General features: G+C 43.1%; 1 protein-coding gene and 1 pseudogene across 1 annotated transcript in view; both read right to left on the bottom strand.

Annotated features, from left to right (window-relative positions):
* JAML (junction adhesion molecule like) overlaps positions 1–17186 on the bottom strand; it is a 28254-nt gene extending 11068 nt beyond the window's left edge. Inside the window, exons 1-6 of the mRNA XM_077893713.1 lie at positions 17057–17186; positions 16671–16754; positions 11192–11255; positions 7908–8062; positions 5502–5727; positions 602–717 (exon numbers count right to left, since the gene is read on the bottom strand). Coding sequence (XP_077749839.1) covers positions 602–717; positions 5502–5727; positions 7908–8062; positions 11192–11255; positions 16671–16754; positions 17057–17095 — 684 coding nt within the window. The 5' untranslated portion in view covers positions 17096–17186. The remainder of the gene's footprint in view (positions 1–601; positions 718–5501; positions 5728–7907; positions 8063–11191; positions 11256–16670; positions 16755–17056) is intronic.
* On the bottom strand, positions 4988–5059 carry LOC144311649 (U4 spliceosomal RNA; annotated as a pseudogene).
* Positions 17187–18138: the final 952 nt, after the last annotated feature.

The raw sequence follows: 18138 nt of genomic DNA on the forward strand, positions 1-18138 counted from the left end.
TACAAATGACTTTTTTCTAGGAATGACTCTTAATTTAGTTAAATCTTTTATAAACTTTGTGCCTTAATTTTTATTAATAAGTGACCTGAGATAGCCCCCACAACATACCCTGACCCACATGTACATCACCATGCATGGATGACATCTACCAGTCTAGTGAACTAACTTGCCACTTGCTGCTTCAGAGTTCCCATGAACTTAGAGACAAGGCCACAGAAGTCATCCCCCTCATCCTCCCATGGACTCTACAAAGAGGAGAACGGAAAAGAAGAAGGAAACTAAAACACAGGGAAAGCACATACAAATGCTACATGGACGATCTAAAATACGTGTCTTGACAACCCTACAAGTTGAGCAGCAGCAGCAGCAGGAATATTATCCTCTTATTTGTCATCTTCATGAGAGTCATTTTCCCACCACAAAGCTGAAGTTGCCCAGCCAAGTGGCTGAGCTGGAGGCCCAGTTCTGACAAGCTCCAAAGCTCAAGCCCCTTGCAACACCATCACATGGCACCTGGTGCCTAAATTCTCCCTCTACCCACACTGTCCTGACACCAGCAGCCAGGGGCTTCTGCTACACAGTGATGGCTACTTCTCCTTACCTTGGCATTCTCTCCCGATGAGAACATCCAGTCTACCTTGGTCATGTGTTTGTCTTCTGCTGTGCTCTGGAAAACACACCCCAGCTGAGTCGAGTCCCCTACATGGACCGTGAGCTCTGGGGATAAAATGGTAACTCAGGTCAAACCCAAGGTATCATCTATAGAGGTCCAAGAACTTCTAGAAGAAATCATGCTTAGCCAAAGATCCTCAGCCATAAAATCAATGTCACCACCAAATACTGTACACATTCACTCTTGCAGATGAGCCAGATGATCTTGTGTGGACAAAGTACCGAGAGGCCTCTCACTTACATGACACCCCGTGGGTAAGGGAGTAGCCACAGCCACCTACACACATCAACTCTGAGGGATCTTCATCCTACAATAAACACTTTGTGATTCCCTTTAGCTCCCTGCTCCTTCCCCTTTTCTAGAATTTCTCCTGAGTCCCAGCTCCACATCAACCTGTACTAAAGAAAGTACAGAAAATCTCAAAGCCCCCTCTTTCTGTTCACCAACTTAGATACCCACATCTGTTGAACATAAACAGGAAGTAGAAAGTTACATAATTTTCATGCTTATATATAACCCACTGGCCCTTCTAGCTGAAAAACTGGTTCACAGGCGATTTTCTTCAATTTCTCTTATTCTTTTTACAAGTTGTCTTAGGACTTGCTTAGGATAGTTCTGGCTACAGTACAGGTCACAGGACTGCTTGCTAATTAGGCCAAGACAACAGACAGCTTTCCTCTTGGATTTTTTTTTTCTGTTTCAATCCCTGCCCCCACTCCCCCCAGAAGATCCTGCTTCCCTTCTTCCTTCTGCTTATTTGTGTGAGCAGCTGACCCCATCATATGCTTATTGCATAAGTAATTTTGAGGGGCTCCTGAAAAAAAAATTAGCAAGATATTTCTGATTTTTCAATAATGTACTACACAAATCAACCACAAAGTCAGTTGAGAAATGAAAGGCAAGATGATATTTAGGGAGACACAAGCCTGGGTCTTAGCTGGGCCGAATTCCTTCAAAAGAGCATCAGGCAAAGCTCATGAAGGAACAAACACAGTGCATAAGCTGGCCTTTCATCCAAATTGTTTCTCTGGGAGAACATGAACTTCCTGCCCAGTGGGAGAGATGCACAATAGGAGGAAAGCAAAACAAAAGAAAATATTATGAACTTGAAACTCTATGGAGGGAATAATTTTGAAAGTAATAAAAATTCACTCCAAAGAATAGTAGGGAGGGGAAGTCCCTCTAAACCTGACAGTAGGGATCCCTGGGTGGCGCAGCGGTTTGGCGCCTGCCTTTGGCCCAGGGCGCGATCCTGGAGACCCGGGATCGAATCCCACATTGGGCTCCCGGTGCATGGAGCCTGCTTCTCCCTCTGACTATGTCTCTGCCTCTCTCTCTCTCTCTCTGTGACTATCATAAATAAATAAAAATTTAAAAAAAAATTAAACTAAACCTGACAGTACACTAAGAACTGAACTCTACATTTACAATGCAGTGATGGGGTGACTGCGTGGCTCAGATGGTTAAGCGTCTGACTCTTGATCTCAGCTCAGGTCTTAACCTTAGAGTCATGAGTTCAAGCCCCACGTTGGGCTCCACGCTGGGCATGAAGCCTACTAAAATAAATGCAATAATAATAACTGAGCCATTCTGCAGCTTTTATCGTACCAGGCATGGGCCAGACACCTTGTATGTAGCATGTCAGCTCGTCATTATGGTATTTTGAGATATGCACTGTTATCCTCCCATTTTCAGAAGAAGATGAAAGAATCCAAAGGCACATAGCCCATAAAAGGCAGAGACAGCAGGCAAACTCAGGCTGGAGGGAAGAAAAGCCCAAGCTCTCACTCACTATACCACCTCACATTAAGTGGAAGGAGAGCTGATTCTAGAGCAAAGGCACAGGAAGTTAATATTATTTTTATTTGCAAGAATGTTGCCTATGGTATTTAAAGTAAGAACTATGAGAAAAGGGAATTGAAGTTGGAGAATCGCAGAAAAATTATAAAGTGAGGAGTAAACTTTGTAGAGAAAAGTACAGATGGCTTCACATGGGGGAAGCCAACCTCCATCAAGCAAGCTGAATAACCTTCCAGTGGCTTCCAGGCACATTTGGAGGAGGTGCCTCTACTCCCTTTCTGGTTGAAGAGAAAAATACAGGTTGCTCCACTGGCTACCAGGGAAGTGTGTGACTAGCCCTAACATTGTTCTAGCCTGTTTCTATGGATTCTCCAATTCTGAAATTGGCTCTTTTTGGCTCATGCCCTCTCTGTCTCTTCAAAGAGAGAAAAGGCACCTATTCTGTAGACCATGCTTGTATGGACAAGTGTCCGGGCATGGCATCAGAAGACAAAGCAGAAAGGAGTAGCCCAAAAATAATCCTTGGGGAAGCAGCCAATTCATCTCCTCTTTTTGGAGAACTCAAGCTTTGAAGTCAAAACAAAGGGACACCTGGGGGGCTGAGTCAGTTAATCATCTGCCTTTGGCTCAGGTCATGATCTCAGAGTCCTAGGATCCAGCCCCGCATCGGGCTCCCTGCTCAGTGAGGAGTCTGATTCTCTCTTTCCCTCAGCTGCTTGCCCTGCTTGTGTGCCCTCCCCCCCAAATGAATAAATAAAATATTTTTTAAAAGAAATTTTAAAAATGTCAATTGAAAAAAAAAAAGGAAAAATGAGGAGAACGGGCCAGAGGCCACCTTCTACAATTCCTTCTTCAACTCCATTTTTTCAAAACTGGATTCAAGTGAGAGATGCTAATTCAAGAATCTCATTCATTTAGGGCAGCCCCGGTGGCGCAGCGGTGTAGCGCGGCCTGCAGCCCAGGTCGTGATCCTGGAGACCCTGGATTGAGTCCCACGTCGGGCTCCCTGCATGAAGCCTGCTTCTCCCTCTGTCTGTGTCTCTGCCTCTCTCTGTCTCTATGAATAAATAAATAAAATCTTTAAAAAAAAAAAAGAATCTCATTCATTTAGCAAATGTTTATTAATCGTTTACTCTGTATTAGGCATGGTGTCCGGGACTAGTCAGAGGATAAAGAATACAGACCCATGCAGACAGGGAAGATACAACTGGACAGGTATGATAAGTATCACCAAAGAGGCGCACAGGATGCTCCAAAGGAGCTCACGAACAGAGGGGACCTGAACAGCTGGGAGAGGGGAGGAGGTCCAGATTCTATTTCCCTAACTAGACTGCAAGCTTTCCTAAGACCACACACTATTCTTTCAACGCATACTTTTAAAGAACGTGTCTAATTCTGCGGTTTTCAAACTTTATTAAGGCAGCAGAATTTTTTTTTTTTTTTTTTTTTTTATTCATGAGAGACACAGAGAGAGAGAGAGAGAGGCAGAGACAAAGGCAGAGGGAGAAGCAGGCTCCATGAAGGGATCCTGCCATGGGACTCGATCCTGGGTCTCCAGGATCACGTCCTGGGCTGAAGATGGCGCTAAACCACTGAGCCAACGGGGCTGCCCAGCAGATTTCTTTTTTTAAATATCCACCATTTGCTTTGATGTGGATGAAACTGGAGGGTATTTTGCTGAGTGAAATAAGTCAATCAGAGTACAAACATTATATGGTCTCATTCATTTGGGGAATATAAAAAATAGTGAAAGGGAATAAAGGGGAAAGGAGAGAAAATGAGTGAAAATATCAGTGAGGGTGACAAAACATGAGAGACACCTGATTCTGGGAAACGAACAAGGGGTAGTAGAAAGGGAGATGGGCGGGAGGTTGGGGTGACTGGGTGATGGGCACTGAGAGGGGCACTTGGCGGGATGAGAACTGGGTGTTATGCTATATGTTGGCAAACTGAACTCCAATAAAATAAATAAATAAAAATAAAAATAAATAAATTAATAAATAATAAATAAACATATATATATATATATATATAATCTTACATGGCAGCCCAACAAATAAAACAGGAAAAATATAAAGGACTTGGGTCCCAGTGGAGGTTGGAGCCTGAGGTCCTACCTGACTCGGTCCTCTATTGACCCCCTACCCTGTTCTCACCCTTTGTACAGTCTACCAGGTTCATTGAACCTTCAGGCTTCTACAGAGCATGGTATAAAACCACCCACCTACTGAAGCCACTCCCTCCATTGACAAATGGGAAAATGAACTCCAAAGAAATTAGAGAGATGTCTTCTCTTTTCTATCCCCCAGAACACTTACCACAGGAACCTATGACATATGGACATGGCATCAGTGTGGATAACCAACAGGAAGTACCCGGGTAGAATAAAAGGAATAGGGACTTTGTTGTCAGAGGTGCCAGGTTTTAAGTACCAGACATCCCATTTAATAAATATGTGTCCTTAGGCAAGTCACATCTAAGCCTCAATTACCTCATCTGTAAAATGAAAAGATCAATACTTCCAATTAGCAATAATCATGCCTCAGATAAACCTCATTGGCTACAATATTGCCACTGCGCAAAGCTAGACCAATACTTCCTACACAGCATTTTCATGAGGATGGAACACATGTAAGGTAATAATAAAATAATCATTCCCGGAACACCTGGGTGGCTAGCCAGGTAAGCAACTAACTTACTCTTGATTTTGGCTCAGGTCATGATCTCAGGATCGTGAGATCAAGCCCCACATGGGGCTCCTCACTCAGCCCAGAGTCTGCCTGTCACTATCCCTCTGTTCCTCTCCGCACTCCCCCCTCTTAAATAAATGAATAAAATCTTTTTAAAATAGTAAAACAAAATAATTATTCTCATTATTTTTATTTAAAGAGCACTGATTATTGTGGATTAACTCTGTGATAAGTATCTAGACCAAAGGCTGGCATTTGTTCAATAAAATCTGTTCCTTCCTTCTTTGCACACCAAATCTCTTGCCCCTTCACCCTTCTCTAAGTAAGCATTCCCATACCTTTGGGTTCCTCTGGTAGTACATGCAGCAGCACTGCTTTTTTGAACACCAGGCTTTCCTTTTCAAGCCGGATTTCACAGGTATAGGTTCCCTGGTCAGCTTCTTTCACGTCTTGGAGCAGGAGAGAACCATCATTGTGTAAGATGTCCCCCACCAAGCGCACACGATTCTGGAAGCGCCCCACAGGCACGCTGAGGTTGGCATAATAGTATAGCACATATTCATCCTGGAGGGCAACACAACATTGGGGAAAGTCTAGAGTCACTGGAACCAGACCCAGGAGTCCAGATCCAAAATACCCTGTTCTGTGGAAGTGGCAGCATCACCACCACCACCACCATCACCACCACCATCATCACATCATCATCATCATCACCATCATCACCACCATCATCACCACCATCATCACCATCATCATCACCATCATCACCATCATCACCATCATCACCACCATCATCATCATCACTTGATACCCAGTGAATAAAAATAATAATAATAATAATAATAATAATAATAATAATGTGCTGGGCAATATTCTAACTTCAACAAGGCCCTGTGCCTTAGTGAAGTAAGGTCCACACATTCATTTCCTACAGTTTAAAGTAAAATGTAACACCCACTCTGAAGATCCCTCTCTGGGGATTCAAACCCAGAACTTTTGAAACCCTTGTTTCATGTTCACCCTGTTTTCTGCCATGGCCCCTGGACTGGATGGCACTCAAAGGCATGATGCAATCCTCCAGACTGAGAGTTGTGACAATTCCTGGCTGGCATGTCAGCTGTCGCCCATCCCCTTTCTGCCCTCCCCCAGGCAGTGTATATCATACAGCTTGAGAAGGAATCATCATCAGTGAATGGCTTACAGGCTGGGACAGGGAGAAATAAGGATTTCTACTTAAGCCACGGGCTTGTCCTTCTTATAATAAAAAATACTAATAAAATTTTGAGTGAGAATAGCATTATAAGAATAATGTGCTATGAGCTACGGAAAGAGTATTTCATTGGCAAGCTTCAGGACTTTACTATGGGTAACACATTACTCAGTATGTATTTCATAAACAATCCAGAGTGTATCCCCTCTGATGAGGTTTATACACTGTTTCCCACTCTGAGGAGCTTCCATTAAACACCCTCCCTCAGCCTTGTTATATCAGCTGATCCCATCACTTGAAAACTTGAAGCAGCCATAAAGGAGAAAGAGGTGATTCCCCAGCATATAAATGGTGCACAGAATGGTAAAAGAATCTGGCCCTCTCACCTCTTCTGGAGAAGCTTAACAACGGGTGGATTGTTGTCCCGGAGATACCCATTTGGAGCTACTGGCTGCCGGTTGGTCACAGCAGCTGCCAAAAGATTATGGAAGGACGGAGGCCACTATGGCTTAGTGGCTGCCATGCTATGATTATGGAAGCTTATCCAAAATAATAGATAAAGAAGAGGAGACCTGGAGTTTCTGTGCAGCACTTGCACTAGGCAATGCCATTCTAATGCATTACTAAATGACATCCATAGTTCCTAGCTCCTCGTAGGAAAACACAATTTGTGGCCTTCTGTTAAATACTTTGCAATTAAGCCTTGCTAGTGTTCTGAGCTTTCCAGTAATCGTGGCTTATGGAGTTTTCAGGGATTTCTTAGTCACCACAATCACACAGTGATAACATTTAAGTAATTGTTTTTGGTCTTTCTTTTCGTTAAATACTAAGAGTGGTTGCAGTTTGGGGAAAAGGTTAGCTGAGGTTGGAATCATCTTTGTAACATTTGCAAATTATACTCTTTCCTATTTGTGACCTAAAGATAAGTATTTTCTAGAAAATATAAACCAATATACCTAAAGAAACTTAATTATGGGAAGATAATTCAGAGTTTAAATGTCACTGAAAACTTACAGTAAATGTTTAGATATATAAGTATGCTGTTAATCTTAATAATGTGAGAAAGTATCAAAGAAAAAAAAAGAATCTGGCCCTCTCCTCCGCAGAAAAGATTCTTGTGACATCATTCTCACACCTCTTCTGTCTGGACCAGGGCTCTTACCCTTCTCAGCCCTCCCACCCACCTGTACAACTCTACAAAGGGCAGACATTGAGAAAAGAAACAACAAAAAAAAAACTTTATGTGCATGTCTTCCATTACTTCTCAATGACCCAAAAGTTAAGCATTACCATTATGATAATGACCCTCATCTTCACCGATAAGGAAGCTGAAGTTCAGCAAGGTTGAGTAATTTGCCCAGCTGATCACAAAGCCAAGGGGCCAATCTAGGAAGAGGCCCAGTTCTGACAAGCTTCAGAGCCCAAACTCTTGCAACACTACCTCATAGCACCTAATGACCTGTTTTTTCCTCTGCCCACGCTGTCCTGACACCATTGGCCAGGGACTTCTACAGTAATATTTCCTCCTTGTTACCTTGGCACGATCTCCTGATGAGAACATCCAGTCTACCTTGATCACACGCTTTTCTTCTGTAGTCTGGAAAACACATCCCATCAGGGCTGAATCCCCCACACGGACTGTTAGCTCAAGGGAGGAAACAATCAAGTCATTCAGGCCCAAGGAATAATCTATAGAAGTCAAAGGCAAGAGGAGACATCATTTAGACAAATATAAAAATCAGTATTAATCACTAAGTAACTCTACATCTTCCCTCCCCAGATGACGTGACACAAAGTACTCAGAGGCTCCTCACTCAAGCCAGCATGGCATTCCCAAAGGAAGAGAAAGACCCTCTAGGTACACACATGCCTCCCAAGTCAGAGGAGTTCTGCAATCTTAATACTGCAAAAAGGTTATCTGCTCTCAGTCTCCTAACTGGGCCCCTCTCCATTCCCCAGAATTCCTTTCTCCAGGCTCCTTTCTAAAGAAAGAAGAGAAACCTTGACATCCTCCTTTCAGGTCATGAATTTAGACATCCATAAACAGGAAATGAGGTGTCTCTGGATCCTAGTTTCCCATGGGTTCCCTATTTTAAAAAGCCCATTAACAGGTATTTTTGCATCTTTCTTCTTTTCCTTCTTTAGTTCCTTGACAAAAGCTTATCTCTGACTTTGCTGGCTAATTCTGGCTGTCATGCAGGTCTTTGTAATTAGGCCAATCCAGGGGTGCCTGGGTTGCACAGTGGGCTAAGCGTCCAGCTCTTGGTTTTGATTCAGGTCATGGTCTCAGGGTCCTGGGATGGATCCCCATGTCTCCTCAGGCTCTGGACTCAGGCTCTGTCTGCTTGTCCCTCTACCCCTGCCCCCACTCATGCTTGTACTCTTTCTCTCTCTCTCTCTCTCTCTCAAATAAATAAATTCTTTCTAAAATAGAGAAAAAAAATTCTAAAAAAAAAAATAGGGATGCTTGGGTGGTTCAGTCGTTGAGCATCTGCCTTTGGCTCATGGCATGACCCCAGGATCCAGGATCAAGTCCCACATTCGGCTCCCCTTAGAGAGCCTGCTTCTCCCATGCCTGTGTCTCTGCCTTTCTCTCTGTGTCTCTCATGGATAAATAAATAAAATCTTTTTAAAAAAATGGAGGGGCACCTGGGTGGCTCAGTGGTTGAGCATCTGCCTTCGACTCAAGTCAGGTTCCCAGGGTCCTAGGATCAAATCCCGCATCAGACTCCCCACAGGCAGCCTGCTTCTCCCTCTGCCTGTGTCTCTACCTCTTTCTCTGTGTCTCTCATGAATAAATAAATAAAATATTTTTTTTAAAAGGCCAATACAAAAGCATGGCTTTCCATTGAATTTCCTTTGTGTTTGTCCTCTCCCCACCTTCCCACTCCAGTTTTATCATTAGCCCTGTCTCTTCAGCCTCTGGGTGTTTTGCACACATGACCCCATTCCGTTATCCGTGTACTGCTCGAGTCATTTCTCTTTTCACTAAAAGACAAAACCAGTACACAGATATTTCTGTTTTCACAAGATGTGCACTGTGCAAAGAGACAACAACATCAAGAAAGACGCGTTTAGATGCTGGCCAGTTTATATGGAGGAAGAGCCAAATGAACGCATGTGGGAATAAACAGAAAATGTGCCAGTCTTTCCATGCAAGCTGTCGCCCTGAGAGAAGAGAGTTAACTTCCTGCCCAACAGCAGGCACACACAGTAGGGAAGACGGAAAAGAAAACATGAACTCTAAACCCTTTGGAGGGACTTGTTTTGAAAGAAATCAAAATTAGCTCCAAAACCGATTTGGAATTTTCCTGTAAGAAAGAACTGAGCAACTTTACATGTGGTGAAAGGTTAAGAAGCAAATTTCATTTAATACGAAGAGTGCTATATGTAGAATTAAGTGAAGGGTAGCTAGAAAGCAAAGAGCAGCCACCAGAGTGAAGAGAAACTTACACCTTTGCAGAGAGATGGCTGAAGAAAATGAGATTTTCTTTTTTAAGATTTGATTGATTGATCAGAGATAGTGAGCATAAGCAGGGGCAGCAGGCAGAGGGAGAAGCAAGCTCCCCACTGAGCAGGGAGCCTGATGTAGAACGTGATCCCAGGACCCTTGTCCATGACTTGAGCCGAAGGCAGATGCTCAACCGACTAAACCACTCAGGCACCCCCAAAATGAGACTTTCTACAGAGGAAGACAAACCTCTCCACAGAGAAATACAACCACCACCGCCACCACCACCACCCCTCATGCCAAGTGGCTACCTACAGGACTGGCTTGTTAACTCTGGCTGGAAGGGCAGAAACCTGCAGGCTGCTTCCTGCACCTCTGGGGAAATGTCTAAAGACCCCCAGAGCATTACAACCCTGCTTCTATGAAAACAAATTCTCTTAAAAACATACTATTTTCTGGGGGAGGGGGGTGTCTGTGTGCCTGTCTGGTTGCCTTTTTGTGCACGCTCTTGGTTTGCCTAGAATTAGAGCAAAGGCAGTTCTTTTTGTACCTTGCTGAGTAGGTGTTTAGGTCACTATGCACAGTTTAAAAAAAAATAGTAATAAAGAGAAAACTAAAAGATGATGAGAGCAAAGCACCTCCTGAGTCATTTATTCTTCCTATGGAGCGCTATCCATGGATAAAGAGAAAAAGTGGGAAGAGAGGATGAACAGTTTAGAAAGAAGAGATGAGCCCCAAGCAGCTCCAAGCACAGAGGTTTCATGAATAGGAGACTCCAACTAAGCCTGCGGCCCGCAGGGGCAGCTAAAGGAGGTTTTTTAGAAGGAAGTGGGGTTTAAGGAGAAACCTGAAAGATAAGGAAGCCCTAGGCAGGCTTGCTAGGGTAAGTTGAAGAAAGAAAGCTCTTGGCAAAAGGGACTCCCCCAGATTGTGAAAGAGCTCAGCACTTTTGCAGAACCAAGAGAAGGCTAGAATGACAAAAAGCATGAATGCCATTGAGTTCTGGGGCTCTCTCTGGTGATTTCATTTCCTGATCCAAGACTAGCTGTGGTTTTAAAGTTACAATCTAAAAGGCAGGAATTCCAGAGAGACTTTCTCTGCAGCACATAGGCAGGTCCTAGAACACCCAGCTCAGAACCAGAAGGCCTTCCGTGTGTAATAGAAACAGAGGAAGATTCAGCTTTCCAAGAAAGAGTTTGCTCCCTGGCTTCAAAAACAGCTGTTTCAGCAAAACTCCAAAGTTCCAGGTTAGGATTTCCGTTTTCAACAAACCAAGGGGAAATGAAAATATATAAAATTGGCTTTTGAAAATGCACGAGACTTATGAGAAATCAAGTACCCTCCTTGGTCCCTTGGTTTCTACTTACCCAGTAACACTGGCATCAGGATGAGTTTCAGTAGGCAAAACATGCTGCTCGCCAATTTTTCAGTCTTAAGATAAAAGAAAACAAAAATCAGAAAACAGCTTCAAGAGAAGTTTGTCACTTTAACAAACCCACAACCAGTGCCTCTGTGGGCCAGCCTCTGTCGGAGACACTGGGATGCAGCCCCAAACAAGAAGGGCAGGGTCCCCGCTCACGTGCAGTTTGCAAGTTGGGGGGGCGGTGGGTGGAAGGGGAAAAAAAGAGGCAAATGAATGAACAAGAAAGTAGCAGATGCTGGAATCTGCTATGAAGAAACAAAACAGAGCGGTGTGTTTGGAGAGTCACTTGGGGGCCGCTTTATATTGGCTGTAAGGGAAAATTAGATGAAAGTGGCTTTTCGAGAGGAAAAAAGTGAATAATTTCAGGATATCTTTGAGGTGACAACCCTAGCCATTCTACAGTCTTAGAGTTTCACATAAACAGGAGATTACCAGAGACTCAGAGTGCAAGTTTTGCCTATCTCTCCAACTAAATTAAAATTACTACTTTTAAACATATAGAAAATGTTCTGGGCATGTGAGAAAGGAGATAATTTTCAACCCAGTTAAGGCATTCAGCAAACTCTGTGGCAGACAAGCTGCATGAAATGTCAATGGCGAGGTTGAGTTTTGTTTTTTTTTTTTCCCTTTTATCCCCACTTTTTTTTAGAGAGGGGAGGGGCAGAGGGAGAGAGAATCTCAAGCAGGCTTCATGCCCAGCACAGAGCCTGATGGGAGGGCTCCATCCCAGGACCCTGAGATCATGACCCAAGCCGAAACAGTCAGATACTTAACTGATTGAGCCACCCAGGCACCCTTACCCCACATTTTTCTTAATGAAACAGAAGAACACCAACCCCAAGGAGTTATAATCCAACCAGCCTTGGGTTCCTACCAACTACTCTGTCTGGTCTCAGCCACGATCCCTGCATCCTGAACAGCCTGCCAATGAAGGGACTCTACCTCGAATCTGCTAGGAGGAAAGTTATCTTTTGGGAAATCCCATCACAGCACCCTGCCCAGTTCTGCTGGGAAGTCCAGCACATGCGGTGGCATTTTAACTTGTAAAAAAATATTACCTAAGAGATTCCTTACCTGCATTCTAATCAACAAAATCCTCCATCTGGAAAATCAGGGTCAAATTGTTCAAGAAGGTCCTACCCTAGGCCCCCCCTTATGCAGAGAAGTCAGCTGACCTTGCTCAACCTGTTCCCTTGCCTATGACATGGGAGTAATAATGCAAGGATCATGTATGATCATGTAGATAACAGTGCTTTGAATTACCACATAAGATCCTATTTTTCATAACCTAAAAATGAGATAGAAAACCTAAAAATGAGGAACTCCTGGGTGGCTCAGGGGTTGAGTATCTGCCTTTGGCTCAGGTCGTGATTCCGGGTTCTGGGATCCAGTCCCACATGGGGCTCCCGGCAGGGAGTCCGCTTCTCCCTCTGCCTATGTCTCTCCCTCTCTCTCTCTGTCTCTCCTCAATAAATAGAATCTTTTTTTAAAAAAAGAAAACTAAGCTGAGTGAAGTAAGTCAGTCGGAGAAGGACGAACATTATATGTTCTCATTCATTTGGGGAATATAAATAATAGTGAAAGGGAATATAAGGGAAGGGAGAAGAAATGTGTGGGAAATATCAGAAAGGGAGACAGAACGTAAAGACTGCTAACTCTGGGAAACGAACTAGGGGTGGTAGAAGGGGAGGAGGGCGGGGGGTGGGAGTGAATGGGTGACGGGTACTGGGGGTTATTCTGTATGTTAGTAAATTGAACACCAATAAAAAATAAATTAAAAAAAATAAAAAATAAATAAAAAATAAAAAAAGAAAACTAACTAAAAATGAGATAGGAAATTTGTAGTGTTAATAGACTTCGGGGTTCTGAGCATCTACCTTTAGATAGAATGGCAAATGATGATTCAGAATGAACTGGAAACTTTTAAGTTTCAATTTTTGAATCCCATCACAATGTAGATAATAATTGAACTGACTCAGATATACCAAAAGTCACACTATGCTTCCCCAAATATAAGTACATCTGATGAAAACACAGATCTCTCTCAAGATAGCCATAGTCTTCTTCTGGCTCTAACACCCATCACATCCCACCCTACATGGGTGAGCATGATAAAGGACTTCCTTTACAGTATGTTATGATGTTAATTCATCACATCTGGGACAGCTGAGACCACTTCCCATTCTGGATGCATAAGAATGAGTTTCAGTAGGCAAAACATGCTGCTCTTCTGCAGGGAGTTGATTATGCTCCCCGGTCTTTGTCCACCAAACAGTTCTCATACATTCTCCAGAGCAGTGCACCACCTGCTTGGATTTACAGGTCTAACACCAAACTCCAATAAGCCTAGAGTCTCAAGGAGGACCATACATTCTTTTTTCAAGTATCCCAGGCCTGTGCCACAGCACTAGGAAAGTGTCTGGCAAATACTGGGTACGTGCTGATAGCTGCCAATATGACCATCACATTGACATCAACTTAGATCTCCTACAACGAGACCATTCTATTCTAAGAGGACACCAGCGGTCCTAAAGGAACTCTGAACCTAGTCACCACACTCAAGTCCTCAGAGCCACACTCAACCATTTTCAAACAAATTTTGAGAAATGTGCAATCTAATGACTAGAAGATACCATTTTTGGTTCAAAGTACTCATATGCACCATTAGAATTCTATGTGAATGAAGAGAGAAGCAATAAATTCATGGAAAAAGCACTGATTTGAATTTCTTTCTTTTTTTTTTTTTTTAATTTGAATTTCTAAAAAAGTTCTCTTCCTGGGTCAGACCTTTCATTAACTAATTCTTTGATCTTTGGGAAATCGCTCAATCTCCCTAGGCCTCTTCCTTACCATGAAAGAATGGGACTTCTTCCCGCCTCGTTAATATAGTAGCATACCAGAAACCAGTTGTTGATAGGCAATAAATCAGAGAGGGTTAGGGATGCCTGGGTGGCTCAGTGGTTGACCGGCTGCCTTTGGCTCAGGGGGCGATCCCAGATCCTGGGATAGAGTCCCCACATCAGGCTCTCGGCGGGGAACCTGCTTCTCCCTCTGCTGTATCTCTGACTCTGTCTCTATGTCTCTCATGAATAAATAAATAAATCTTTTTTAAAAATCAGAGAGGGTTTTATGCCAGGTACTACCTGAGTGTTTTATACACATTGACCCACTTGATCTTCACAACCACCTTATGAGGTCTTACTGAAGGGGAAACTAAGGCACCAACTGGTGAAGTGACTTGCCTAATAACACATAGCAAGTGGTAGGGCCAGGATTTAAACTCAGGCATTCTGGATCAGAACCCATCCCCTCTCTGTAGTGATACTGCTCCTCATATTAGTGAAAGTATTCCATGTTTTAGAGCAAAACTTCTCTGAACTTCATTTATCAAAACAGGGTGAATCTGCTCCCTGGCTGTTCTTCCCACCCACTTCACCTAGTGAACTCCTGTTCAGCTTTTAGATCGAAAATTAATGTGATTTCTTTTTTTTTTTTTAATGTGATTTCTTTAGGAAAATCTCTCCTGAGCCATGCTTACCAGGTCAGATTCCTAGCCATAACTTTTAATAGTACTATTTATCTTTCCTTTAGGGCATTTGCCACAATTTCTAGTTATCTATTGATTTGTATGCCTGTTTAATTAAAGTCTTGCTCTCCACCTTCACCTCCCAAGACTATAAAGCTCCACAAAGCCAAGAGTTGCATCTGTGTGCCACTGGAACTCCAGTGCCAGCATGGAGTGAGGCCCAGGGTAGGATTCAGGAACCACTTTTCAAAGGACAGGAAAATATCCAACAAGACCAAAGATACTTTAGCCCAGTTTTCATTTCCTTGTTAGTTGGCAAATACTCAGAAATTCCTATCATATATATATATACACATAAATATTCAGTATATACCAAATATATATGTCCTGAATATATATATAGCTGAATAATGAAATTCAGAATTTTACATATGCAAACATATAATATCTATATAAATGAATCTCGGTCATTAGAAATCCAACCAAAGCATCAGATGCTCCTTTAAGCACCTTCTAAATAAGATTCCATTTAAATTCTCAGCTTCTAACCTGATCCTTCAGATCTTGACATCTCCTCAGCAGATGTTCTTGAGATAATTCTGCACAGTAAGGCAGTTCATATGTTGGCCAAACATTTTGACCCGAGCTCACAGTGCTTTCATAATAGAACTCCTAATGCATGTCTTCTATCTCCCTCAGAGAGTTGTAACTATAAGGATCCCCTTTCCCATTATTAAGAGTGCAGAGGAATTGTTACCCTTGGCACAATGATGACAGAAAAACATCTTCAGAAAAGAGACTCGTGACAATGAGACTACCACACAGGATGCGAAAATGACCCCCATATATTACAGCATTACAAGACAAAATAAGGGAGAGGCGCTGTTTCTGAATGCAAATGTTTGCCGCTCGTAAGGACAACCAACCACTAAGCAACAGACAACTGTCCAGGCTTCTCTTACGTGGCCCATCCCCCTTTGCCTAGCCCACCCCTCACCCCCCTGATGCTAAGTGCTCTCCATTTACCCTTTGCTGCACACCTCAAGGCTCTCATTGTTTTAGGTGTATGAATCCATGTAACCACTCCAAGGCATTAACTTCTTGAAATGCATCCTTATTTTTCCTTCTAAGACCACTTCTTCTACATTGGGCTGGGAGGTTACATGGCTCCTTACAAGGCAGTCTCGATTACATTGGTCAACCCTTTAACCTGAAGGGGACTTTGGAAGTCATTACTGCCACTCCCTCCTTAGACTGGGTTACATCTAAACCACCCTACAGCAGCTCAGGTCACCCTACACCCTTCATGAGATCAGAGCTTTACAAGGGGCATGACAAGAAAGAATAATAGTTTAGCTCTCTTGGGAGGTTTAAGTTCCTTACTTTTTAACATTAAATATTGACCTATCTAGGGGCGCCTGAGTGGCACAATCAGTTGAGACTCTGACTCTTGGTTTTGCATCAGGTCATAATGTCAGGATCGTGAGATTGAGCCCTATGTCCAGGTCTACACTCAGTGTGGAGTTTGCTTGAGATTCTCTCTCCCTCTCCCTCTGCCTCTCCCATTCATGCATGCTCCCTCTCTAATAAATAAATTAATCTTAAACACACACACACACACACACACACACACACACACAAACACAGTGTCCTATCTAGGATTGGGAGAAGGGAAACAATGAGGGACAAGTTCTGCCATGAGTTGAAGGACAGCTAGTCAGGAGAACAACTAGTCACTGCTCTACCTGAAAACACAGGCAACTTAGAAGCTCAAGTCCTACCACCACCATCATCACCATCACTCTTTCATTAACAGCAAACCTCTTACCCCCTCTTTTCTCTGGGGATCTTAAAAGAAGCGACTCTCTAGAAAGGAAGACTGCGCCCACCAGCCTACCTTATGCCAGTAGTCTCTTCCTGCAGAGGTTGAGAGCAGGGTAAACGTGGCCATCAAATTAAAACCTTCAGAACCAGACTTCTTCTGAGAGAGAAAAGTTTGAATCACTCCTTAAGAAATTCAAAGCAACTGCTTACCCACAATGAGGCGCACCCAGGGGAAGCAATGCACTGAATTCTGCTTCAAGTGCAGTACCCAAGACCGACTCAAGAGACTTCTGCCTGCACAGAAGGTCGGGCTCAGAACAAACCAACTGCGTGCATACTGAAGCAGCTACAGATGCAAACAGGAACCTCTAAATCAAGGTTCTCGTTTCAGTCATCTGGCCCATGATCCAATCTTTATTTATACTCGTGTTCTAAAAAGAGATAATAAATTCAACTTACTGAGGAGAGCCTCATATTCCAGACCTGTGCAGGTGCCATCTCCTCTTCTAGATTATTAACCCTCTCGGAGGCTCTCTGAGGGCAGGGTCTCCAATGGCATCAGGCAAACATTCCCTGAGAAAGAAATCAGCTGTGTGCGAACAAAATACAATAAATTTAAGACTAACACAAAACATTGTTCTCTGTTTAAAATACAGCAACCTCTCTTATTTTTTTCTCTCATCACAGCGGTACAGTATAGCCAGGTGATCACTCAGTCCCTGCCTTCAAAGACATGCCTGCTCAGTCCTTCAATTTACCATGTTGATTTCCTCTGACCATGAGATAGCATTCACAGAAGGCAGGTAGTGTTTTCTCCCCCCAGAGAACCCATAGGGCGATTTTAACATCCTAGATAAGAACTAGGTACTTCAAGGTATCTTTTGCTTGTTAGTTGCCAGTTCAGAATAAATGTTCTCAGTGTATACACCTTCAACTTTGGCTTGACCTATGCATGGCCATACGTTTTCTTGGAACTTGTCCTGTATCATTTGAAAAGTTGTTAAAGGGGTGCCTGGGTAGCTCAGTCAGTTAGGCATCTGCCTTCAGCTCAAGTCATGATCTCAGGGTCAGAGGATCAAGCCCCTTGGTGGCCTCCCTGCTCAGCGGGGAGTCTGTTTCTCCCTCTTCCTCTGTGGCATCCATCCCCACCCCTGCTCCTGTTCTCACTCTATCTCTCAAATAAATAAATAAAATCTTTTAAAAAAAATAAATAAAAAGTTGTTGAATACGTGCTCTTCTCAAGGACTATGCTATATGGTTCTTGAGAAGCAGTGTACACTGGTAAGCTAGCAACTTACATAAATATTCCCACCATAGCCTATTTCAAACTACTGATAAGCTTAATAATGGGCTTGCAAAATTCCTAAAAACTTAACAATCAGCTCTTGCTATGTGAGCTGGCTCCACCACCACACCACCAAGTCTATGCAGGTTCTTGCAGGGGTAGAGCTTAGAGACAAATGGCTGCTTGATGCTGGAAATCACAATGTTTCTCTTTCATATGACAGCTCTCATTTTATATTTAGACACATACCAAAAAG

Source organism: Canis aureus, chromosome 3 (genome assembly GCF_053574225.1).
Source record: "Canis aureus isolate CA01 chromosome 3, VMU_Caureus_v.1.0, whole genome shotgun sequence".
In the NCBI taxonomy this organism is placed as follows: domain Eukaryota; kingdom Metazoa; phylum Chordata; class Mammalia; order Carnivora; family Canidae; genus Canis; species Canis aureus.